This window comes from Lissotriton helveticus, chromosome 12 (assembly GCF_964261635.1).
Source record: "Lissotriton helveticus chromosome 12, aLisHel1.1, whole genome shotgun sequence".
Taxonomy (NCBI): Eukaryota; Metazoa; Chordata; class Amphibia; order Caudata; family Salamandridae; genus Lissotriton; species Lissotriton helveticus.
In genome coordinates this window covers 274,952,808-274,980,108 of record NC_136073.1, presented here as the reverse complement: position 1 = coordinate 274,980,108, position 27,301 = coordinate 274,952,808, and the positions used below count along the sequence as shown (strand labels likewise).

The 27,301-nt window shown below is 49.5% G+C and overlaps 1 protein-coding gene across 1 annotated transcript in view; it reads right to left on the bottom strand.

The window, feature by feature from the left end:
* AP1G1 (adaptor related protein complex 1 subunit gamma 1) overlaps positions 1–27,301 on the bottom strand; it is an 803,442-nt gene that overhangs the window by 187,207 nt on the left and 588,934 nt on the right. Inside the window, exon 15 of the mRNA XM_078671300.1 lies at positions 26,370–26,492. Coding sequence (XP_078527426.1) covers positions 26,370–26,492 — 123 coding nt within the window. The remainder of the gene's footprint in view (positions 1–26,369; positions 26,493–27,301) is intronic.

Genomic DNA, 27,301 nt, shown 5'->3' with positions numbered 1-27,301 from the left:
GGACGGCCTGGCTGCATGTGGGGTGTTGAGTGGTGTGCTGATCTCTGCGACCGGTCTCGTCCTGCACTGTTGGACCACCCTGTGATTGCTTGTGGCTTTGGGGGGCTCATTGCGAACACCATTTCCTGCGCCCCTTTCTGGCTCTGCTTGAGGTGGAGGATTAAGCAAAACCAAGCAGAAGGCCCATTGCGCTTCCTAGTACAGTGCAAATGAAGGCCACTCCTCCACTTTACTGTGATAAACTGTGACAGGTTTCGCGCCACAGGAGGGGTGGGTCTGGAGGGCTCCGGGTGCATCCGGTATTTGGAAACCGTGTGGTGATTGCATACTCCGGGGTGTCACAGCGACCGTTGGAGGAACACTGATCATTACCGGACTACTGCTAAATAAAGCCACTCTGTCCTCACCAGCTAGTGCAGAGACAGCGCATGGGCCTTTAAACCACTTGTGCTAGAGCAAAGACTGCGGCACTCTCAGTGCCGGTGGGAGCCTGTAGCCCTGAGTCCTTGCCTTGGTCGCTGGAGTGCCCGGGCTGTCTGGAGAAGCTTCGTACCGGGCCATCACATCATGGAGGGTCGGACGCGTCCGAGGTGCGGCCATGGGTAAACCTGACAAACAGGTCAAGATCACCTTTGAAAAACACACCACAAGGCTGCAAGATATGGGGTTGACACCTATCACCATGGTGCCCGAAACGCAGCTAGAGCCCGAGCAGGAGGACGACATTAAAACAATGCTGAGGGAGGTAAAGGTCAGCCTGTGGGAAATCTACTCTAAAATTCTCTCCCTGGGGCTGCGAATGGATCAGGTGTCGCAAAGGGTAGAGAAACATGAATCTCGCATTGACGCTCTAGAAACCCGGGGTTCAGATTCAGATGACCATCAAGCTGAAACACACGAGCATCTACTTCGTATGGATAAGGTACTAGACGTGATTAAGGCTCGCAACAAAGACCTCGAAGCGAGATTGAGACTGAATAATGTCCGTATCAGGGGGATCCCGGAATCGACGAATATCACAAACATGGAACATTATGTCAAAGGTTTAATCAGAGAACTGTTTGGCTCTGGACTGTCGGAGATGTTCCTGGTGGAAAGAGCTCACCGCACTTTGGGCTCTAGGCCCCTTCCTGACGCACAGCCGCGGCCAATATTGGCCTGTCTACTGAACTACAGAGACAGAGACAATGTCTTAAGGCTGGCCCGGGAGAAATACACCACCAGGGCAACAGTATAGCTTTCTACCTGGACTTCACACAAGCGGTCCAAGCAGCACAACATGAATTCATCCCAGCCAAGAAACTCTTCTAGAAGTCCGGCACAAAATATGCTATGTTGTACCCAGCTCAGCTGCGGGTGCAGACTGGGGGCAAGCGATGATTTTCATGGAGGCCAGTGCCGCTCTGAAGTTTGCCAAGCAGACGGCGAAACAGCAGCAGAGGAGGGTTTCAACGACTGGGTCATGACCGAGCAGCCAGCTGAGTGACGACTAAAGCACTATCTATGGTGGTTTGTGTCCCAGTTGTATGTTAAATAGCCCGCAGCCACATGGTGTATTGCGGTTTAGTTTTTCTCAAAACATAGTGATGTGGTAGTAACAATTATACTCAGCCACCCTGTTGTGTTTACGACAGGGCAGTAATGTAATGTAGGTATACTTGTATAGCGCGCTGTCACCCCAAGGGTATCATGGCGCTTAGATTACCAGTCAGCCATTGCGTGTACTAACCACGGCAAACAGGGAGCTCATCTCTGGGGAACAGTCAAGTTTTCAATTCTTTTCTGAAACTTGACAAGGTATTCAGTTGACGAAGCTCCGAAGGTAGGGCGTTCCAAAGTCTGGATACTGTAAAAGTAAAGGATCTACCACCCATGCGAGCTTTATTAACACAAGGAACACAGATCAAGTTAGCTGAGGAGGAGTGCAGGCATCTAACCAGAGAGTACCATATGAATTTCCTTTGAAGCAGCTTTGGTTCAATTTTGTGTATTGCTCTATAGACAATACAGAATGCCTTGAATTGGACTCTTTGCGCAATTGTCAGCCAGTGTAGATCCTTTAAGGCAATTGATGCAGAAGCTCTGCGTGGCCAGTTAAGCGCCAGCTTAGCCGCTACATTCTGTACTCTTTGTAATTTTTTTTTATCAAAGAGACTGGGGTACCCAGTAGGAGCGCGTTACAATAATCACTCTGCTTCGGACGATACTCCGTACCGCCGGAGATCTCGCTGAGGTAGGAAGAAAAGGGAGTATCTTCCGAAGAGCCCGAAGCAGGGATAGACAGGTGTTCACAGTTTTATTTACCTGGGAGTTTAGTTGTAGATTGCTGTCTAACATCACTCCTAAGTTGCGCACTGTCTTAGCAGGCAGTAAAGAGTTGTTAGCCGGGCCTGGCCAAAAATCTACTGGAAGAGGTCGCAGAGTTTTGCCTGCAGTACAACACAGGACTTCAGTTTTTTCCTCATTAAATTGTAATGAATTTTCTCTCAGCCAATCTGCTGTTCTGTGCATGCAGCTATGGAATTTTTCTAAAGACACTGCTTTATTGCCCTCAACAGAGAAAATAAGCGGAGGGGGCGTGGCCAGCCAGCCAACATGGCGGACGTGTCCTGCTAGAGCTCCGTCACCGGACCCCTTCATTATCCTGTATATTATCCCTGAAAGCGTCATTGTGCCTGTGAATCACCGAGCGGGTATGGGTAGTGGTGCGGAGCCTGGGAAGACCAAAAGTCTGGAGATCTAAGCTGCAGCGGCAAGGCTTGGCGGAGTACAGGGGCGGACTGGGGAGGCCCCGCGGAGGCGCTGGCACACAAGGGTAAGAGAGCAGTCTAGAGGCGCCTGGAGCGGCTGTGGCAGAGTCGGGAGATTTGCAGAGACAGGACGGGTGGTAGAGAGCAGAGGCCTACCGGGATCTTGCTGCTGGGTGAGAAGGCGCCCTCGGAGTCTTGCCTGCTACCGTACAACCGCAGGCAGACCTACCTACTTAGCGATCGCACGCAGATAGAACTATTCCAACACTGGGCCTCTGTAATGGGAGAGCAGCCTCGCCAGTGACTGGGCACGAACACCATTACCCTCTGAGGGACTTTAAAGGCAACACGTTTGGCAGCTCACCGGCAAGAAGGCACTGGAGGCCGCGCTGGCACCGAGAGCATAAGCTGGTGAGGGGATTAGATTGGCGCAGAGATCTGGGTCCGCGCCGGAGCTACGCGAATTGGCACAGCAGAGGACACAAGAGGGGCAGCTGGGCCATTTTGCTCTGACGATCTTTGGATGAGCTGCTACACCCAACCAAGCGTGGTGAGAGAGGTGGCGACCTGCTGCGGATGGTGCCAGGGACCGCGACACGCTCCGGCGACTCCTGGGCGCTGCAACACGAGGGCTACGACAACACGACCGGATCTACGGAGGACTGGGCGCCATCTTATGACAAGGGTCACCGCTCCCGCCTTCGCAGTTGGGAAGCCCCCTCCAGCAGCGCGGTCCGAGCCGTATGCTAAGGAGACACCAGAAGTTTGCGACCTGAACTGGATTATCTCATCGGAGCCACACCTTGGCCGCACTGCATAGAGACGCTGGCACGGAGAGAACACATTTTGCTGGTGTGGAAACTTGTGAGAGGCGGCCCCAGAAGCGAGAGTTAGGGGAGTTCTCCCCTCGTGACAAGGGGGCGAAGCGGAGCTGCCGAGAGAGACACTTGCTGCGCTGACAGGAGACGCCAGACGCCTAGACCCTGCTGTGTAGCCGCCTGGCTGGGCTAGGCAACATCCCACTGCGGTCGGAGCTGCAAAGGAACGAGCGCGGAAGCCTCTTTCCTAGCCTTCAAGTGGTGGCCTGCCACATGGGAGCTGACTGTTGGTGTTCAGTGCAGATGCCAACAACTGGCAATGGGCAGACTCAGAGACAAGTCCCAGCAACTGCAGCACGCGGCTGAAGATCCTGGCTCGCCCTGTGGGAACCAGAGCGGCTACATGGGGCCGACTGCTACCCTAGCTACTAAGATGGATACTGTGCTGGCGGCGGTGGAACGCATTGGAAACACTCTGGAACAAACTAAAGCGTCGCTGGAGGCCCGGATCGATAAGGTCACCTCAGACTTTACCCTCTTACCTGCTGACCACCGCAAGCTGTCGGAGTCGGTTGCCACGCAGAGTCAGTCACTTCAAGAACTGCAACCGGTGGTGCAAACTCATACCTCAGCACTTCAGGATATCATGGACAGAATGCATGTGCTGGAGGATCGCTTTGAGGATGCAGAAGGGCACTCCCGGCGCAACAATGTACGGGTGGTTGGCCTGCCGGAGGGCAAAGAAGGGAAAGACCCGGAGCGGTTCACCGAGAGTTGGTTGCAGGAGATCTTACCCCCAGGGGTGCTGTCCCCACACTTCACAGTCGAAAGAGCACACAGGGTGCCAGCGCAGGTGCCCAAGCCTGGAGCCCAACCTCGCCCGCTCCTCTTTAAGTTCCTAAATCACCGCGACCGAGATGTGGTGCTGCGCGAGACTAGAAAACTAGAAGAACTTACAGTGAGAAACAGTCGCGTGATGCTCTTTTCAGACTACACGGCAACAGTGCAGAGGCGGAGGAACACGTACATGGGTGAAAAAGAAACTGAGGGAGCTCGAGTTGCCTTACTCCTTGCTATTCCCCGCTCGTCTCCGCGTGATCTCGAAAGATGGCGCCCGATTCTTCGATGCCCCATCGGATGTCTGGGACTGGCTGGAAGAGACAGGTCAATGGATGGGGGCGCGGCCTGCGGGCTCAGAAGACGGCGGGTGGTAGGAGCAGCCCTCGAGGAGACGCAGGAGGAGAGGGGGACGCCGCGGCCCGGGCCCTGCTGCACCTAGCCGAGAAGCTGAGACTGGAAAGACAAGGCGCACTTGATGCGGTTGCGACCTTGGGAGTGGTGAATGATGCCGGCCGCATGGACTCCCAGCTGCGCAGAGGTCCGGAAACCAGTGGCTCCTCATCCCCGTCCACGGTGCTCCCTGAAGACATGAACATGCCAGTGGTGACGCACCAAACAGCTGACCAACTCATGTGACTGACTGGTGGTCTACAAAGGCCCAATAGGGGCCCCTGCCCCTGAGCACACTGTTTATTGTATCCTTTATATACTGGGGATGTACCTGGTGTTGCATCAGAAGAGAGGGGGGGGGTCCTGACATGTATGCACATGCTGTTACAAGTTGGTACTTAGTCAGACACATGTGAGAGCGTCTGCTGACCTGCAACGGAAGGCGTTAGGCACTAGCCCCGTTCCTGGGCTCCGCTACCGCTGACCCGCATCGGCCCTATGCGCTTGCTCGCGCTAGACCCCTCTTGCGCTTTTTGATAGCTCAGGGGTTTGTGACTGGGGCGGGAATTGATTGGGTTGTTGGCAACACACTCACCCAGACAGCCACTGCGCTGACCTCCCACCTTTCTAGAGGGTGGATCTTGTTGAAGTTTGGACGTACGCCCCATCGGGGCCTCGCCCTTTTAGTTGCAATGTTCTTTTTCATTGTTTCCTGTTTAACATGCGGCACATTGACTCCCCACACCCCAGAGGCTGTCCACTGCCCCGCCTGGAGGCGCTCCCCTGGCAACGCGAGGGCACGACATATGCAGACACATCACACACACTAATATACTGACTTGGAATATCCGCGGTATGCACACACCATCACGGCGCTACTCAGTCTTCTCCTACCTACAACGACATGGGGTGGGGATCGCCCTTCTTCAGGAGACGCACATGACACAGGTTGAACTTGACAGGCTCGCAGGCGCTGGCGGGGACAAATTCATGGCACCACCTTCTCTGCGCACGCGCGCGGCACATTGATATGGGTGAGAGCAGGTGTCCCATTCATTTGCAAGGACGTGAAAGTGGATCCAGAAGGAAGGTACTGCCTACTGCGGGGAAGGTTAAATGGTCAGAAAGTCCTGTTAGGATCTCTTTATGCCCCAAACACGGACCAGCCCTCCTTTCTAGTGGCTCTGAATCAGGGCCTTCATTTGTATGCTGGCCTCCCCTGGTTGTTAGGAGGGGACTTTAACATGGTACTGGACGTAAGGCTGGACCGTTCTTTCCCCTTACTCAGAGCTGCGGCAGTGACGTCCAATTCGCAGGGTTTCAAGATTGGCTCGTGCACTGGGAGGTACAAGACCTATGGCGTGTGCAACACCCCACGGACAGAGTGTACTCATACTACTCCTCAGTGCATGACCTGCATGACCGGATAATTGGCACCCAATCGCTGCTCCCTTTGCTTGCCGAGTCGGAATACTTGGGGAGAACATATTCTGATCATAACCCCCTATGGTTTGGACTTAACTGGGAGGCAGTCCGCTCGCCTGTGCCTACGTGGAGGCTACAACCTGCTGCACTTGAGGACCCCGAGTTCCGCTCCTCGTTGGGCACGGCTGTCCTTGACTACTTTGAGGTTAACGAGGGCTCTGCAAGCAGCGCTGGGGTGGAATGGGACGCACACAAAGTAGCCATCCGGAAACACTGCATGGGAGCCTCATGGAACATACGCAAAAAACTGTCCACTTCCCTCACGCACCTAAAAAATTAGCTCCTACAGTACGAGAGGGAGGGCGAAGGGACCGGGGAACACGCACACACGCTGAGCGACCTGCGCACTAAACATGCAACTCTTATGGAACAGTTGCGGTGCCATAACTAACCAAATGTTAGCTTAAGTATTAAGCTAAAGGACCGCTTATTGTACCTAATGTTGCAGGTGTAATTTCTATATGTTATTGATTCATATTACTTGATACATGTGAGTCTTTTGTCATTTGTTCTTTTTTGTTTACAGTTTATATTGTGTAACAACATTGGGTATATAATTGATTTTGTGTTTTGTTCGGACATATAGAATTGTTTAACAAAAAGCATTCAAGCATTAAAAAAATGTATGTGATACAAATCGCATTTTGCCTTTGAACCAGATGGTCAAGGCATCAAGTCTGCTGAAATAAATAGCAGCCTTCTAAAGCGGTAACCAGGTGATTTCCCTGGTTTCTTCATAGTTTTGAGGGTCATACCTGGTACCTTACGGACAAGGCCCCTCATTTTTTTCTAATGCCAGAGAGACAGGGCGGGGACATCTTGTACACACCATCCCAGGCAGCTGCAGTCCTCAGGGGCCTGATCTCGGATTACCACTTGCTTGACACATGGCGGGTATTTCACCCGCATGCCCGAGAAGGTACATGCATCACACAACAGCATCTTACATGGTCCAGGATAGACTTTTGGCTTACTTCCAGGGATTTACATGCTTGGGTCATAGCAGTCACACATCATGCACGAACACTGTCGGACCATGCCCCGGTAATTTTGTGTCTTACAGTCCCCAAATCGTATTGACAGCCGTTCATGTGGTGCGTCCACCCGAACGAGCTGCTTGATGCAGCCTTCCGAGAGGGTCTCCGGGAGCAAATAACCGAATATTTTGAGCGCAACACAGGTTCGGTGAAAACCGTCCGGGTTACTATGGGACGCATTTAAATTGGTCATACGGGGGGCTTGTGTAGCCGGACAATCAGGGGTACTTCGCGCCATCCGTGGGAATTTAGACAAGCTCGAGGCAGCATTACGCACCCTGGAGGCACAATACTGCACCACACCATCCTCCACCACACTGGGGCACATCCACAGCAAACTCACAGATTTCAGGATGAGGCAGTACGTGACTGGGCGACGCTACGGCGAAGGGATAGGCTGGGAAAAATGCTTGCGTACCTACTGCACCCACCTAGAGCCTCCTCGTTTGCGGCTGCTTTGACCACACCCACTGGTGACCTAGTGCATACTCCACCAGACATTCTAGATCCCATAAAAACTTTCTATGCACAACTGTATACATCTCGTTCTAGCCCATCGGATGCCGTATTGGGTGACTACTTTGACTCCATAGCATTACTTTGGTTGAGCAGGGCACACCGGGAGTATTTAGATGTCCTGTTCACGGTAGAGGATGTGCGTCAAGTTATAAGCAGCCTGCCCGCAGACAAGGCGCCAGACCCGTACGGCTTGACGGACACATTCTATAAAGAATACTCTGACTTGCTGGCTACCCGCTTGTTAGAGGTCTATCAGGAGACAATGCAGCTGGGATCTCTTCCCGGAGCCATGCGTGAGGCCATCATCACATTGTTAAAGCCCGATAAAGATCCCGCCCAGTGTGACTCCTACCGCCCCCTCTCCCTGATTAACCTGGATGCGAAGATTTTCACCAAACTCTTAGCCACCAGACTCCAGCCACTGCTCCCATTGATAGTCAGACCGGATCAATCCAGCTTCATACCAGGACGGTCAACTTCTCATAATCTCCGGACGCTGTTCGGCCTACTACACTACTTAGCCCCACACATCTCAGCGGTTGCTGCACTCCTCAACGCCACTGAAGCGTTCGACTACCTGGAGTGGGGGTTCCTGTTCCCACTGCTACACAGACTGGGGCTTAGCCCGCTTTTTATTCAGCAAATCAAACTGATCTACACCTTCCCCACAGCACGCCTGAGAGTGAATGGATTGGTCTCTGATCCTATCACCATCACACGGGGTACTAGACAAGGCTTCCCCCTATCGCCGTTCGCAATAGCAACGGAGCCCCTAGTGGCCCGCATACACTAGCACCACACTAATAGAGGGATAGGGTTCACAACCAGAAGACTCACGGTGTCAATGTATGCCAACGATATCACATTATATATGACAGATTCCAAAGAGAATTTTGGTCCGAAGACAAGGGAACTCGTTAGATTTGGGGGACTGTCCAGCGTAGTGGTAAACAGGAGTAAATACGTAATTGTTTCACTAGTATCTGGAACTCAGCAATTTGACACTGACTATCTGATAGCTTGGGTCACTTACCCGACACGTTATTTAGGGATATGGATTAGCAGCAGCATGCAGGAGATATGGTCGGCAAACCACGGTAGAGTGGTGGATTGGACAGAGTGAAGGGATGGGAATCTCTCCCTCTCTCGTTGGCGGGCCGCATAGTAGTGGCAAAAATGATTGTCCTGCCCAAATTATTCCTATCCCTCTCACAATGCACTTTCTCAAACGCATAAGCTCACTTATGATGTAACTGGTCTGGGTTGGGAAACAATCCAGAATATCTTGGGAGGTATTAACACTGCCTCAGGGGCAGGGTGGGATGGCAGTCCAGGATTTCACACTATACGCGTACAGCGCTCAGGCGCAATTTTTGGGCTCATCCTACACCTTTTCAGCCACATGTGGCAATAGAGACCGATAGAGTGGCGCCTCTTCCCCGGAGTACAACACTCTACCACACATACAAACGTCCACGTGATGAAGTGGACATGGTTGAAACCCTGCGGTGGGCCTCTGCAAAAGGGCACACATGGCAATACGCTATTCGCCATCTATGCCACTGCTTAATAATTCACTGCTACCTCCACTGCTGGATGCCAGGGCGCAGGAACGTGCACAGGATCACAACCTTCATCTTGGAGATCTGTACCCAAACGATAACTTTTTAACGATACAACAAATGTTTGGTCCTACCCCACCCACTGCACTTGACATGTTACTTTACTATCGGGTTTGAGACGCTTGTAAGAGCAAATTTAAGACATTCCTTAACCCGCCCCCTACACTGCCAGCACTTGAAAACATATTGAGCCTGGAGTCAGGTCGTAAACTCACCTCCCGGATCTACAACATAACACAACGGGACTCTCCGGTGGTTGTCCCACCATCCCGTGGGGCTTGAGAGAAGGACCTTGGGGACAGCATCACAGATGAGCAATGCAGCTTTGGATGCAGGCAGCTAGAGCAACTGTCCCCTAATTACCGCCTCAGGCTCATCCAATTCAAGTATCTCCACTGGTTATACCGCACGCCCACATAACAAGAATGGGTTTGCACTCGGATTCCAACTGCTGGCGGTGCGGATCCTCCCAAGCCACCTTTCTCCATTTAGCCTGGCAATGTAGGCCCATAGCAAATTATTGGCTGTCAATAGGCAGGAGCTCCCTTGCACTCCGATGGTGGCACTGCTAGGTGTCATTTTAAGTGTGCCGCCAAAGTCAAGGAAGCCGCCAGCAATGTTATTAGCAAAAAAACAGGTGGTCTTGCATTGCGAAGCTGCCCCCCCTCCCCCAACTGTAAAGGAATGGGTTTGGGATGTGGCATACTGCAGGGAGCAGCTGGGGTGCTACTGGGAGCTCATGCCTACTAGGTCCCTGTGGCGGAGTGCCTGCGCTCTGAAGCTACTGTGGATCTGTGATGTAATTGTATTGTTAAATTGGCATGTTGTCACTGAGAAATGGACTACGGCATATATCATTGCAAACTTTGTACGGACAACATAGTGATTTGGGGAAATATGTGTACGGAGTTACTGTGTTTATGACATTCTCCTCATGATGCCCGTCTCGGCCCGGTGGACCACCATATCTCGATGTCTGTTAGAATGGGCGGTTAGCCCTCCTGTAGGGTACTGCACTTTGTGTTGTTGTTTGTAATCATATTAAAATCAATTAAAACATTTTAAAAAAGGAAGGCTTATCAAGCCAAGTTCAGACGACAAAAGAGTGTAAAGGTTAAAAAGGACACCCATTAGTCTAAGAACTATATTCAGATTCCAGGCTGGCACTGGAGGCACCATGGGAGGAATTGGTATTTTAATGTCCTCTATAAAGGCACAGACCACAGGTATTTTATTTTAAAAAGAAAAAAATCTATATTCTGCACGTAAGGTGCCGATGCAGCTAAATGTAAACAAACAGAAGTATAACCCTATCCTGCTTTCTACAAATCCAATAAATGGCCCCAAACCACAGCGAACAAATACTTTTCACTTGGCTGCATTGCATGTGTTGCATGCACGGGTTGCGGGCTTACACAAGTGGGGTAGGTATGCACTCCTTTGGGAGTTTAATGTAACCAAACTCTAAAACCTCAGGTGCCAAACTGCTGGATTGAGCTGCCTGAGATCTGGATGTCAGAGTTGAAGGGGAGTCAGGAGATCGGGTCTATGCTGTATCTTTTCATTAGGATGCAGTGACATTATTAGAAGCAATGAGTACCAAGGTTTACCTCCCCCATGATGGAGACACTGGAACAAGCAGCATCACTACCAGTCTCTTTTTCCTCACAATGTATGGTATTTGATGGAGTCCAGCAATAGCATTGGCAAATATGCACAACCACTTCATGCCCAAGGAAGAGGCTTCCCAGTAAAATCCAAGGGTGTGTGTCTGGGAGCCTATACCTTGCCCCCCCCCCCCTTTCCCCTTTAGCCAGCACATGAAGTTTGACAACCTAGGGTTGGTTTTGTTAGAAGGTTGGAAACGAGGACAAAACAATCCACAAAAAAACACTTCATGCACAGAGCACCACCCATGGACTGTGGATGCGGGTGTGAGCAGCTCGAGGCAAAGTCTTTATTAGAGCTGCTTTGCCTTGAATGACAGCAGAATGCTCTCACTGGCAGCTGGATTGTCAGGTAATTGATGTGATAAACCGGTTTGTGCTCCCCACCCCATGAATAAGGAGTCAGTGGCGATGGTTACTTGCAGTTGAGGGTCTAGAAAAGCCTTCCCAGCTGCAAACATTTGCTGTTTCATCTCAGGATTGCACTTTGTCCAGCACCATACCAAAACTAGCTCTTGAACCTGCGCTTGCGACAATTGCCCCACTAGACACTCTTGCAGTAAACACGGACAATTTTGTATGAGGTGCTATTACTATGCATGAAGCCATCACCTCCAACAATTATGCTACCGCCCTTACTGTACAGACGTGGTGTAAGTAGCTTTTGGAATGCCATTTCCCTCTCTTGGTTTGGGTAGCAGCCCCTAGTAAGGGTTGGGTCTGCTGTGGCAAGAGATTCTATTTCTTGGCATTGACTATTAACCCTAAACTGTGCAATAAGGACGCTGCTTTCTGTATGTGTGCTAGGCTTTGTTCCCAGCTACTTATCTTCATCAGCTAATCATTTGGATAAGGTAAGACATAAAAGGTGTTTCTGCCCAAGTGCAATGTTACCCACAGCTAAATATCTGATAAATACCCTTTGACCCCGAAAGGATGAATTTTTTTATTGGTAGTGTTGTCCACTTACGACCAAGCACAGGTAGTGGTAACCCAATGTTATCCAATGGGAGACTTTACAATAGTACATTTTAAGAGTTTTTCACTACCAGATATGTACAAGTTAAAAGTACATATCCAACTTTTTAAATACACTGCATCCTGAACTATCGGCTGTTTAGGGCCTTACCTAGGGGTGACATATGCATTATAAAGGAAGGTTTAGGCCCGGCAAAAGGTTTATTTTGCCAGGTTGAAATGGCAGTTTAAAACGACACACATCTTAATCTTTTCCAGACAGTGTTGCATGACTGAGGGAAATTAAGAGTAAGTCACTGTTTGAAGGTAGAGGAACCAGAGCCAGAGCCATAGCTACTTCTACCTTTGCCTCTTCCACTGCCACGTTCTATACCTACAGGGAAGTATTTGGGTCTCAAAGTCCAGAAAGGTCCGCTGCTGCTGGTATGCCTGTCTGAGTAGAAGATCTGACCTGGTACCTTCTCTTGCCTGCTGCTACAAACAGCAGACCTGGACGTTTGGGTCTGCAGAGTGTTTATGGCTTTTGCAATCTCTGCCCTTTACGACCCTTACAAGCAAGATGCCTGCCTGTGAGTGAAACAGATGCTAGCCATCAAATGAGGGTATAATCACATGCTGCTGAACATCTGGCCTTAAGTCAGAACCCTAAGCAAGGCAGAACGTCTCAGGAGGACACTGGCATAGACTTCACTGGAAGCCAAGTAAGCTGATTGCAAGAAACATCAAATGTTTGCATTCGAGATCAACCTGCCCTCTATGTGCAGTTACGGACCCCTTTTGCAGTAGTCTCCGGAGAGATGCTTGAACACCACCTCCAAGTCCTCCCAGTGGTATCAATCATACTCTGAGAGCAGACCAACTTATGTTTTTCAGCCACATCAATCTTTTTACTTTCCTTGTCTTTTTCCTCTTCTCCCTTCATCCATGGTTTGTTGGTGTCTTTCCGTGCACACTTGCTATATTTGTGACGTATACATGTAGTCTTTTGTCAATGTACTAAATGTTGCTCACATTGTATGCCATTACAGCCCTGAAGAAGCCCATGTTTGGGTAAAACGCGTTGGCTGGTTTCATCATTTGCATACATTGTACAGCTGAAAATAAAAGACGAATAACAGCACTAGAATATGTTGTCTCATTGAAGGTTTACACTTTGCTTTGTTCTTAGATGTTGCCTCGCTTTCAGACAGTGTGGCTCACTAAGGTGTCAGGTGGGCTATGGCCCTTGATGTGAAACCAGTTATCTGGTAGAGCCTTTTACTGTTCTTGTACTCATGGGGTGCCCCTGGTCTTTTCTGGAGCCGAGGTTGTCTCTCAGGGGTTTAGAGGTCTCAATCTTCGGATCCAGACCACAAGGATGGTGCCTCTTCTGGCTCGAGGCCAAATGTGCAACTTCCTCACAATTGGCGCTCTGCTTCTTTTAGATAGTGTTTACAACGTCAAACACTAAGGTGAAGTGGGGGGCAGCAAGCATTAATTGCATGTGAAGAGATCGAAGCGTGAGAAGTTACATTTGCCCTTTGCACTGGGGAAAAGTGATTTCCTCTTCAGTCTTCCAATCTGTGGGAGGATGAGACCTCTGCGCACTGGAATAGGTTTGTCAGCTGGAGTCCAGAACGATCCCTTTCTCCCTCTACACTCTCATGGTCTTACATATTACAAGCCAAGAAGGTGGATTCTTCATGCTCTGGAGATAGGCTGAAGCTACACTGTTTGGATGTTAGCCGGACAATGGGTATTTCATATGTATTTAGGAAACATTTGGAAGGGTGTCTTATTTATAACCTCATCCCTCAAGAGTAATTCTCACTACAACCTTTTTTTCCAGTTTTTTTTTTTTTTTAGAAGTCACAGCATTGAGTTGGCTCAATGACAAATCCAGATGCAGTGAAGAGTTAGTCTGCTGCTGGACTACAGCATTCAACTGCCAGACAAGGTCTTAGGGAAATCCTAGATGGTCCCAGCTAGGGAAGGCATAGTCGGATCCATATAAAGAACCTATAATGTTCATACTGGAGAAAATCTTTCTCTCCTGCACCAACTCCTTACATCTCTTTCTGCTCTTCTGGTAAGGCCTCTGGAAGGTGTTTGACAAGTTATTCCATCTCCTCTCAATGGTACCGGTCGCATCTTCATAGAAGACACATCGAGTTGGCGATGAGCCATTGTGTGCTGCCCCACTGCAATACATTTTCCAACAATCATCCTTCCGAATTTCCTTGCTGGGAGGCAGTGCAGTATCTGTGCTTTGAACAAAGCTTGTTAACAAGCTATGTGCACCACTAGAGAATCTAAAAGCGAATTTTGCAAATAAGCGCCAAACAGCACGATTATTAAAAATGGTATTGTTTATAAGACAGTTAATATTTTGTAATCAATATTGTCCAAGATACACATGAGCAACGGACATTGTGGTCCGAATTGTAATATAAAAACTGCAATAATATCTCGTATTGCATGCAATTTTTTAAAAAAAACTTTACAAAAAATAATAATAATAATCCTATCTAGTTACAGATAGTTTAGTTTGAAGGACACAGAAAGAAGATTCTATTGTGAGAAACCTTAAGAACCTAACAAGCATATAATCTTGCTTTAACGTAATCAGACAGTCGTATGAGAAGGATAAATTACCTGTAATCCTAGTTCTCTTCCAGGGGTATACTCATCAAAGTCATAAGCACATGGGCGGGACTATTCAGTGCTTAGTACTATTGACGAGTATCCCCTGGAAGAGAACTGTGTATAAGTGAGTAAAATGTTAGAATTTGTTCAAAGCGGAATAGAGCAGAGTAGGAGATTTAGAGTGACTGACTTTTCTTTGTCCTTTCCTTTTAGCACAACTTCATGCTGGCTAGTCCTCTACTTTATTTGATTTAATATGATTTGAATGCCTATTAAAGTATATGTATTCTGATTATAACTTGCTAATAACTTTTGCCTTCTGTGAACCATTAACATTTAATAAACCTCCATGGTTTGAAACTTCAAAAATAAAATGCTCTCCACGCCAGGAGTGATGCCCTTGGTCTTCAGGGACACCTTAAAGTTCTCTGCTGCATGCCTTGCCATGCTTTTCAGCATGGGCAGGAACTGTACAAATCTCTTCAAATAGGACCAGGTCTTCACAAGAAAATCTTCCTCCTGCTTGACCACATGTAGTTTAACCTTTTACTCGTCAGCCATCCTCTGAATAGGCCATCCTTGTCTGAACTGGGGTGGCAGAGTGGGCTAAAGAACGGTGATGGATCAAACCCAGATCTTTTGACTGGGTGTGAGTGTTTGATTGGTTCAGATGCTCTGTCCATCACCCCCCCCCCTTTTGTACCATCCTCTGAATCACAGCATGATATGCTGTAAAGTTATTTGAGGGAGGAGGCCTTTACCAAGTATGGCTCTAACCTGGAGTCACCCTGAGGGTCTATGTTGTAATCTTCCCATGGATCATTCCTGCGTGGGATAAGATCGGGTGCCATTATAATCCGGAAAGTCACTCTATTGGGGCTTAAACAATGTCTTTTTGGTTCAAGGCTCAGAGTCTCTGGCTTGAGGCTTCCCTGGAACAGAGACCGGTTTCTAGCACCAAGAATGAATGAATGAATGAATATGGGACTTCTATAGCGCATGGCTGCCCGGAAGCGTCCCAGCGCTGAGATTGCGGACAAACACCTGAGGATAGAAGCAGCGGAGGAAAGGTTATTGCGGGAAGAGGTGAGTTTTGAGAAGTTTTCTGAATCTCATATGATTAGGTTCAGACCGGAGTTGGATTGGAAGAGAATTCCAGAGGGTTGAGGCGATCACCGAAAAACGGCGTCCACCGGTTCGAGCTCTTTTAATTCGGTGGACCTTAGCCAGGTTGCCTTGCGCTGTACGTAAGGGTCTGTTAGGTATGTATGGGCAGATCATAGATTTCAGCATTGGGGGTCCTTGATTTTGCATGGCTCTGTGGGTGGTACATAAGGTTTTGAATTTGACCCTGTCTCGGATCGGCAGCCAGTGCAATGTCTTTAGGGCAGGTTTGGCTGAAACTCTACGGGGGGTTCCCGTGAGTATCCTTGCAGCGGCATTTTGTGTTCGCTGCAGGACATTGAGCGTAGCTTCAGGGGCGGCCAAAAAAAGGGCATTGCAGTAGTCTAATCTAGACAGTATTAGACCTTGCATGAGCATTTTTTGTGAGGTTGCAGGGAGTAGTGGAAGAATCTTCCTGGTTGATCGAAGTAGACAACACAGGTACCGGCTGTTTTTTTTGCTTGTGTTATCATGGAGAGGTTTTGTTCCAGCCAAAAGCCTAAACTTTTAATTTCGGTCTTGGGCTGGGGAAGGGGTCCTAGGCATGAAGGCCACATAGCAATGGGGAGGGACGGTGGTTGGTGTCCCAGGAGCATAAGCTCGGTCTTTGAGCCGTTGAGCTTAAGCCTTGAGTTGGACATCCAAACGTATATACCTTCTAGGCAGTCATGGAGGTTTTTGATTTTTTCTTCTTCGAGTGAGAATGATACGATCATTTGGGTGTCATCAGCGTAAGTGACGGCTTTTATCCCAAATGGGGTGACCACATCCTCCAGGGGGGCCATATATGTGTTAAACAGTGTAGGGCTCAATGAAGAGCCCTGGGGAACCCCACACTGGAGTCCAAGAGGGCCCACCTAGTCCAAGGGGTGGAGGATCTTCTTCGGAAGGGAGCTGTTCAGGCAGTTCCTCCTTCGGAGGTGGGGTCGGGCTTCTATTCCCTGATTTTTCTGGTGCCCAAGAATACCGGGGGTTTCCGCCTGGTCCTGGATTTGAGGGTCATGAACCAGGGGGTGTTGCGGATTCCCTTCCGCATGGAGACCTTGCAGCGGGTTATTCCTTTGGTGCTACCGGGTCACTTCATGTGTACCCTGGATCTGCAGGACGCCTATTACCATGTTCCGGTGCATCCCAGGTCCCGTCGCTTCCTGAGATTTTGTGTTCAGGGATGCCACTTTCGGTTCCGGGTTTTGCCCTTCGGCCTTCGCTCTGCCCCGAGGGTCTTTACGAAAGTTGTCGCCCCCTTGGTTGCCTGGCTTCATCTCCAGGGGGTGATGGTGTATCCCTATTTAGACGATTGGTTGATCCATGCTCCTTCTCGGGTCCTGTTGTTGGAGGCGAGAGAGTTGGTTTGCGCGGAGTTACGGCGGCACGGTTTTCTGATCAATCTGCCGAAGTGCCAGCTGACTCCTTCCCAGGATCTGGTGTTCATTGGGGCTCGGTTTCACACAGACCTCAACCTTGTGTTCCTGCCGGATCCTCGGGTTGTGTCCCTGTTGTCCCTTGCTCGAAGGTTCCGAGCGGGGGGTTCGAGCGGGGGGTTCCTTTCGGGTGCGCCTCTGGTTGCGTCTTATGGGTCTGATGGCAGCGACTGTCTTTACGGTGGCTTGGGCTCGTTTTCACCTCCGCCCCTTGTGGAGTTACCTTCTGTCTCTCTGGGATCCGTTGTCCCGCGATTGGGAGTGTCTGGTGCCCGTGTCTCCTGTAGTCCTGCCTGCTCTGCTTTGGTGGTCGGATCCGGTCCATCTGTCTCAGGGGCTCCCCTTGCAGCCCGCTCCGTCGCTGGTCTTGACGACGGATGCCAGCGCTTTGGGGTGGGGGGCGACCTTGGGATCTCGGTCCCTTCAGGGTCGTTGGTCCCAGCTGGAGAGTCGCAGGTCTTCCAACTGGCGGGAGTTGACGGCTGTGTCCCGTGCCGTGATGGGTTTTCGGGCGTGTTTGCTGGGCAGGAACGTCCTGGTGAGGTCGGACAATATGGTGTCGGTAGCCTATCTCAACCATCAGGGGGGGCCCCGTTCGGCTTCCTTGAACGCAGTGGTGGTTCCCTTGTTTTGTTGGGCGGAGGGTCATCTGCTGTCTCTGCCTGCGATTCATATCAGGGGGGTGGAAAATTGTGCGGCGGATGTCCTGAGTCGCTGCTTTCCGGCGCCTCTGGAGTTGTCTCTCACCCGGGTTGCGTTTCGGCTTGTGTGCGGGAGGTTTGGGCTTCCCTTTCTGGACCTCTTTGCCTCCCGGCTGAATGCGCAGCTTCCCCGCTTCTGCTCCAGGTTTCGGCAGGAGGGTTGTTGGGGGGTTGATGCCCTGTCGGTTTCCTGGCCTTCCCGCCTGCTCTATGCCTTTCCCCCTCTGGCTCTGATTCCCAGGTTTCTGTCCCGTCTGTGTCTGGAGGATCGGGAGGTGGTTGTGGTTCTGCTCTTTTGGCCTCGGAGGTCTTGGTTTCCGACGGTTCGTCTTCTGGCTGTGCGGGGCCCTTGGTTTCTCCCTCTTTCCCCGTCTCCCTTGAGGTCCTCCCCTCCCCTGTCTCTTCTCCGCTTGCGGCTGTCGGTGTGGAGGTTGAGAGGCAGGGGTGGCGGCGGCGTGGGTTCCCGGAACATTTAGCTGTTGCCATTCAGGGTTCCCGTAGACCTTCTACACTCCTGTCCTATGATCGCCACTGGGGTAATTTCAGTCGTTGGTGTTCGACCTTGGACCTTTCCCCTTTGCACTGTTCTTTGCAGGCGGTGCTTCAGTTTTTGTGGGAGGGTTTTGAGAAGGGTTGGGCTGTGTCCACCTTGCGTGCTCAGTGGGCGGCTGTCCGGGCTTTTCGTTCCCCGTGGGGGAATCTGTCTGATGATGAGGACTTGGTCTCCAGGCTGCTCCGCGGTTTTTCTCTTTCTCGTCCGGTTTCCCGGCCTTCTTTTCCCCTGTGGGATTTGCCCTTGGTCCTGCGGGCCTTGATTGCTCCTCCTTTTGAGCCGTTGTCGGAGGTGGATTTGAAGTTTGTGACCTTGAAGGTTGTGTTCTTGGTGGCCATCACGTCTGCCCGGCGCCTTGGCGAGTTGGGGGCCTTGATGTCTCGGGAGCCTTTCCTGTCCTTTTCGGAGGACGGGGTGGTGCTCCGCCTTGATTCCTCCTTCGTGCCTAAGGTCGCTTCTCAGTTTCACCGGTCCCAGGAGTTGGTCTTGCCTGCGTTGGGTTCTGTTCTGGATTCCCCGGGTGGTACCTGTTGGTCCTTGTTGGATGTGTGCCGGGCTTTGCGTGTTTATCTTGAGCGCACGGCGGCTATTCGGTTGACTGACTCCCTGTTTGTCTCCTTTGGGGCTGCTTCCCGTGGGCGTAAGGCTTCGTCTGTGTCCATTGGTCGCTGGCTGAAGCAGGTCATTTCCTTGGTCTATTCTCTTTCTGGGGCCCCTCCTCCTGTGGGTGTTCAGGGTCGTTCTACGAGGGGGGTGGCGGCCTCCTGGGCTGAGGTCCGGGGTGTCCCTCTTTCTGAGATTTGTAGGGCGGCCACTTGGGCTTCTTCCAATACTTTCATCAGGCATTACCGTCTTCTCAATTTGCTGGGTGATGAGGGCGGTTTTGCTTTGGGGGTGTTGGGTTGTGTTCGCCCATGATTTCTGTTCTGTGCACATTAAATGCCTGGTTCTTTGCTGTACTGGTTGTTTTTTGTGTTTTTTGGGATGAATGCCGGGTTTTGCTTTGGTATGTCTCATTAGTTTGGAAGGTGTCGTGGACGTAGGGACCTGGGGGTAATGTCCTATTACTTACGGTAATCTTCATTACTCCGGGTCCCGTAGTCCTCGACACCTTCCTGACTTCCCTCCCTCCCGCCCTGTTTGCCGGCCTTCATCCTTTGGCTTGGTATTTCAGAGGGAATGCTGGGACATGTACCCTTATGTACTCCCGGCGGGAGGGGGAGGGTAGGTCCAGCATTCCTTCTTTTTCTTTTTTCTGACAGAGATAGTATCACCCGGGGAATCCAGAACAGAACCCAACGCAGGCAAGACCAACTCCTGGGACCGGTGAAACTGAGAAGCGACCTTAGGCACGAAGGAGGAATCAAGGCGGAGCACCACCCCGTCCTCCGAAAAGGACAGGAAAGGCTCCCGAGACATCAAGGCCCCCAACTCGCCAAGGCGCCGGGCAGACGTGATGGCCACCAAGAACACAACCTTCAAGGTCACAAACTTCAAATCCACCTCCGACAACGGCTCAAAAGGAGGAGCAATCAAGGCCCGCAGGACCAAGGGCAAATCCCACAGGGGAAAAGAAGGCCGGGAAACCGGACGAGAAAGAGAAAAACCGCGCAAAGGATATCTGATCGCATGTTCCCTTCACAGACCTGGAAGGTACGGTTTCCTAGGAAGGATGAGAGCCAACAAAGTGCTGTGTTTCTCACTCCTAGCTCAGATAGTCGCTGGATTAGAATCTTGTGGTCGACCGTATCAAATGCAGCGCTTAGATCCAGGAGGAGCAGTAGAACCGATCCCCCTGAATCCAAGATGCATCTGGCCTCCTCTACCACTTTCAGGAGGGCTGTCTCAGTCCCCTGGCCTGGACGGAAGCCTGTTTGTGAGGGTCGAAGGAGGTTATTGGATTCGAGGAAGGCTGACAATTGCTGGTTGACTGCCTTCTCTGCGATCTTACTCATGCCAGGCAAGAGAGAGATTGGTCGAAGGTTGGTTAGATCTGAGGGGTCATGGCCTGGTTTTTTCGGTAGTGCCTTGACCATGGCATGCTTCCAACTGGGGGGGGGGACTATTCCTTGGCGCAGCGAGGTGTTAATAAGGTTAGAGGCCAGGTGAGAGATGGTAGGTCCAACTTGTTTTAAAATTCGAATGGGAGCAGGGTCGTTGGGGGAGCCACTTTTCAGGTCTGAGAGGGCTTTCAGGAAGTCCTTATTGGACAGTTGATTAAAGCTGTCCAGGGTTGGTCTCGGGGTAGGGGGTGGGGGGGGGGGGCAACCGTGGGGTTGTTGTCTGCTTTGGGCGGAAGTGATTGCAGAATGTTAGTGATCTTGTTTTGGAAGAAGCCCGCTATTTGGTTGCATCTGGCAACTGAGGGTTGTTGAGAAGAGGGGGGGTTGGGTATCTTGAGAAGCTCTTTGACTATTTTGTAAGTCTCTCGGGATGAGCTAGATGCAGCTTTGATTTTTTTGTCAAAGAAGGAGTCTTGGGCTGCTTTTCGTGCTGCTTTGTAGGTCCTCATTGCAGTTTTATACTCTTCCTTGATAAGGGGGTCCCACTTTTTTCTCCACTTTCTCTCATGGATTTTACAGATTTTTCGTAGGTTCCAGAGTTCTTGTGAGTACCATGGAGATTTAAAGGAGTTATTTTTCTTTTTTAGATCTTGTTTAGGGGCGATTATATCCAGAGTGGAAGTGAGCCAGCTGGTAAAGTTCTCGTCTGCTTTTACCGGGTCAGGGTGTGGCAGAGGAGCGGAGCGGATTAGCTCCTGTGTCCAGTGCTCAAATGATAATTTAGACCATATTCTATCGTGTTCTCTGGGGGTTGGGGTGTGGACCCTTTTTACTGGAGTTTGCCAGGTGAATGGGATGAGAAAATGGTCAGTCCAAGGGAGAGGGATCGCAGGTTGAACCTCAGTTTTTGGCAGATTGGTGAAGAGAGGGTCCAAAAGATGACCTTTTATGTGAGTAGCTTCTGAATTAATTAAATGAAGGTCAAGTACTTTTAATTCTGAAGTGAGGTCCCCAGCAGTTTTATCTGTGTTGTCCTCAAAATGTAAGTTTAAGTCACCGAGCAAGATGAAGTTAGGGGTCGAGGTGCAGGAGGAAATAGTGTACTCTAGTAGTGAGCTTACAAAATTTCCTAGGCTGCCGGGTGGACGGTATATCAGAGTGCCCGTAAGTGATTTATTAGGAGTTATCTGAAGGGAGAAATGGGTGCTTTCGCAGTCCTCAATTCCTCCTTCTTGTAGCCAGCATACGAAGGAGTTTTTGTAGACAATCGCTAGTCCGCCTCCTTTTCCCTCCCATCTATTCTGATATTGTATAAGGTGGTCCTGGGGTAGCATATTGACAATGTCTGCTTCGGAGTGAGACGGGAGCCAGGTTTCCGTGAGGAAGAGAATATCCAATTTTAAGTCTTGGATCAGTATTTTGATCTCTATAGCGTGTTTAGGGGCTGATCTACAGTTCAGCAGAGCTAGGCTAATACCATTGGAGGACTGGTGGATGGATGTCTCTGCAGGCTCATTATGAGGCTTGGTAAAAGGTTGGGATCCTGGGGAAGTAGCTGCCGTACATAATTGCAGAAGGTAGTCACGTGAGTGTCTGATCCGGGAACTGTGTGAAACGGGCATAGTGGATGGCCCTGTGCCCGGCCTGGCCCAGACGGGCCCAGACGGGCTTGCCTCTGGCGCGCCCGCTGCGCGGACGGGGAGGAGGCTCCATTTTATAGTGTATTGGGCCCAAATCGCCCAGCCACTAGAGCGCTGTCCAGGCCCCAATTCAAGATGGCGGCCGTGGATTCCTTGCCTCAAGGGGATTGTTTGTTAGACCGGGGGCCTCGAAATGGCTAAGTGCCTTTTTATTCTTGGGTACAGTAAAGCGGCTTACAAGCGGTCGTTTGGGAGAGTTTTAACAGGTAATTCCTCAAAGTAACAGATCACAAAATACACAGTAAAAGCGGTGATAAAAAACAATTTAAAAGCGCTAGTGCTGGTGTAAAGTGCAGTGCGTTTAAAAGATAGAAATAACAAGTATTCTGTTATCTAGCAGTAAAAACCTCCCGGCTTCCGCCTCAGGAGTATGTGGCAATCAATCTAAAGGAAGGACTGAAGTCGGCTCTTTTATAGTGTATTGGGCCCAAATCGCCCAGCCACTAGAGCGCTGTCCAGGCCCTGAAGAAGGTTCAGTGACCTCCACCAGAGCAAAGTCTTGAGGCCTCTTTGGTTAAGTCTCTGGGCTCAATGTATGACTTCGACAGGAGTGGTTCTCAGCGAGATGTTTGAAGCTGAACCGCTGAGTGTCGGTCCTCTTACAGAGGATGAATTATTGGTGCTCTAAAGTTGGTCCTAGTCATCAGTGCCTGCCTCCCACAAGAAGCCCTCCCGCCTTTACATTAGAGGCTTCAAAGGACCTTGTCTTGGTGGCAACTCTAAAAGGACCCTCAGTTTCTCTAACTCCTCCAGTTCGAAGCATGACAATGACTGGTCTTGCTACTGTATCCTGTACTGTGCCCAGTGACGTTCCCTCCTGTGCCAAACTGTTTTCTTGCTCTTAAATGCCTGACAAGCGGAGCTAGTGGTTTCCTTGTGGTTTTGGAGCAAACAGAGGTTACACTCTTTGTTATAGTCCAACCAAAAGGATTTTAACATTAGACTCAGGGTAGCATTGGAAGAGTATGTGCCACATAACCCACCTTCCCCCTTGCCCAAAGACATTCTCATATGACCTGATTCTCTGCAAATCCCTTCAGTCCGAGTCGAAGTGGCAACTTTAAAGTTTAAAGACTGGTTCATCAAAGCCCTTTGTAGACAAATCCGAGGCCTGGCAGAGGTTTCCTGGTTGTAGCTTGGCAAATCTGGAGCTCAAGATAAGTGTCCAAACCAGACAGCAGAAAAACAAAACAAGCATTTGCAATGCAATAGGTCTCGCATTTACAAGAGTTTAAGCTATTGGCATTGTAAATGACAATGCCTTTTAGTTATGTTTAAAAACGAAAACAAAATTAAAAGGCATTGTCATTAGCAATTTCAATAGCTCGAATTCGCGTAAACGTGAGACCTATTGCATTGCAAATGCTTTTTTTTTTAAATGTGTTTACTTCCATATAGGCAGCGCAGGTATTGCAAGCAATTTACCACTCCCTTCTGTCTTGTTTTTCTAACTCAGCGCGAGCCCGCTTTATGGGGGTCGCTTTATAAGTTTTAAATATGCTCCGAGTTATTTCCCCCTCCCCCCGTGCAGACGCTTCTTCTATGCGCCATTGTTCCCCCTCTCTCTACCATCCATTACCTTGCTGTGGTTTTTTTTTCTTTTCCCAACGCGGTTTCTGCTTTGTTTCTTGCAAAGGAGAGGTTACATTTCAATAAATACCGCCTGTCCCCAGCCCTGCCGTTAGCTGCTCGACAGAAAGGTTTATACGTGCCCTTATAAACCAGGGCTGCTTGTTTGTCTAAGCACTGTAGCGTGCCTTCTCTGTGCGCTGGGGGATAAATGGGCAGAGGATATGGCACACTGATTAGTGATGGGGACTGGGACACAAAAATACAAAACATCCTCAAAGTCTGCAGCAACGCTTACTCGGCTGGAGTTTCTGTTCGGATTGCTCCGTTAAAATGCTGCTCCTCCGCCATTCATAAGGTCGTTTCCAGCTACAGGTGCCCTGGTCACTTTGTAACATTTACTTTTTAAATTGCTGATGCCTCACCCCTTCCTAAACGTACGCCTCTCATTCAAAGTAGTAATGTGTCATAGGAGTCTGAAATTAGGTGTACAAGCTACTGATCTCCCATCCATGTTCAAAACATGTATTTTCTTAATGTTTTGAGTTTGTACATTTATGCAAGATACAAATCTTTCAAGTACACCTCCGCAAGTATAATGTAATGGAGAACGAATGTAATGCCAAGGTCCACTGTGGTTGCCACTGAAAACGGAAACACTAATGTGGGGACAACATAACATTATGATACTCAACGTTATTCAAAATATGCCATTCAAAACTTCTGACTCAAAAAACTATTCAAACCCCTGCTCAACACATGCAGCATACCTCTTCGTTCGTGTGGTGGCGTCTACCAAACAAATTACCAACGTCTTGCTACCAATGTATGCTGCAACAAGACATACAAAACACTCGGTCAGCCACCGACTCCATCACCAGAACTGTACTACGATTGAAGCGCCTGTTTAAACGCTTACCGCTATCCAAAGAAGTGAGACCTGCTTCAATCCACTCTGCTTGTAATCACCAAGCCGTTTCCTCGAGCCCGTCAATTTAATGATGGCGTGTGACGTCAGATTATGCGCGCGACGTTCAGCTCAGGACAATTAACATAGAACAAGTGAACAAATTACAAAAGCTAATGTTACATTACATGAGGCAAAAGTGATCATCGTGAGACAACAAAATACAAGAGGAGCGAACGGTGCATTACAGGAGGAGACGAGAGAACATTCACCGCCGCAGCCCAGAGGAAAACACCGGAAGCAGATGTCCGGCCCGCCGCCTGGTTGTGGGCGGGGCCGGAAAGAGGTGTGTCGACTCCCAGTGCCTCGCGGAAGCTTTGCCTCAGCCTGTTGTGACCGGAGATGCCGTGCCAGCCATGGCGGGGGGGGGGCCGTGCAGAAGATGGAGCCCCCGCTGGAGAAGGAGAGACCGGCCCGCCGCCGAGCGCCAGCCGACCCGGTGAGTCCCGATGTATGTGGCGGCCGGGGGCCCTTCTATGTATGCAGCGGGGGGGGGGATGTCTCTGTATGTGTGTGCGTGTGTGGGTGCGGGGGGGGGGGGGGGGCGCGCGTGTCTGTGTGTGTGGGCCTTCCTGCCTGCATGTGCATGTGTGTGACTGTGGCAGGGGACGTGCACGGCGCCGGGCTGGGCGTGCGCGCTCACGAGGTCGAATCTCGGCCTGCAAATGCGCGTGCCACTTTGCTTTGCTGTCCTCATTCCCCGAAAAGTAACAACATAAGTTGTCTCGCTAGACGCAAAAGCTTCGCTTTTGCTTACGTCTAGCGAGACCTAAAAAGAAAATCTGAGGTGGAGCCTTTGTCCCGTTGACTTGTGGGCTAAAGTAGCGGTCCGAACAGACCTCGCAATCAAAACATTCTTTGAACAAAAACAAGTTACATATGTTCGTACCCAACATTAGATGACAGGAGTATACAGAGCAGGTCTATCGACAGCAGGGATCGGAGGAATGTTTCATTCCGCCTACAGAACTGGTGACATTTGGCCACTTCGCATTACTCTCGTAACGTGGAGGTTTGGTCAAATTCCGCCAATTACTGGGTGACGGAATCTTTTTTTCATGCGAGGCTCCAGAAATGCGAGCTGGCTAGCGCAATTTTCCAACATGGGTGCTCGCAATCAGAGGGCTGTCCTCAAGTAGATTTGCTGCAGCTGATTTTTTCTATTCTAACTGCAGCAAAATCAACTCGAATGGCTGTCCGCGCTTGTGCACCACATGGTACAGTTTGTTCTGATTTTTCAGTACTGCTTGCACGACTGGTGCTAAATTGCAGCACGCATATTTTTCACCCATTGGCAGAACTCTGTGTAATCTTGCAGAGTATAACCCTACAGAATTCTGGAGTGAAACTCCACAAGTTGCACCCATGCCTAATCTACAGTCTCATAAGCTACAAACATGTTTACATTATTATTGAGGGTATAAGTACAAAGATCCCATGGTAGGAGCATTCCGTTAGGCATTCTCTAATGATTAGGAGTAATTACCATCCTCTAGAGGTTTCAGTGAAAAATTGAAGTTGCAATGTAAGTGAACATTTGGCCACACCAGGGACAATTACCTGAGAGATGTCATCAAGAATGGCTTTGTACAGTTTCTGCACCGTGTAAGCATGCATCTCCACACTATTTGTGATGAGTTGAATCAAATTAGGCACAGCATCATCTCGGACATAACTACCCGCCTGAAAAGAGAAAAATGTGGAAAATTAGATTCACACTATCAACAAGCCAATAATGATGTTTAAATAACCTCTCTCCCATTTCTTGTTGAGGACTTATTGCTCTTGAAATTAGGCAACTTAGCAATATTTTTCCCCAACAAGCTCACAAATATGGTAGCCAGATAATTTTAGGGCATAGTTGACTTTACTCAGCACAATAAAGTCTGCACTCTTAAGGCATATGATCTAGAGCAGCACACTAATCAGCTCATTAGATTTTGTTCAACTGAAAATATCACAAGGTATCACGAATTGTGAATTAGGACTTTAACTTTTCAGACTTATAAATTAATTCCCCCTCATTCGACTAATAATAAAGCATTCGCTGTGTTTCAAAGGGCAAATAGTGACTCCGGTTCACTCACAGGACACCCAATTGTTAGAAATTTTGATCTTGGCTTTCCAGGAACTCGCTATGTCACTAATAACATTAGACAGCATGATTATTTCTTTTTTTTGGTTCAATCTTAAATTTAGTTTAATGGAACATTGCAGGGCTTTTACTAATTCATTAAAGAGTTCATTTGTAGATGAACTTAATGTTAGCATTTACGGTCTTGAGGACCATGAATATAGAAATCTTATCTAATTTGCAAACCAATTAAAAGACCAACCAGTGGCATAGCTAGTGGCGGTCTAGCAATTCTACATTCAGCAAATGAATACTGTTCTTATGAAATACTGTCCTCTAACTCACCTTCTTTTCTAGGATTAGGCTGTGCTTGTATCACAATATGCAGATAGAAACTGTTGCTGTTTAACATCTACAT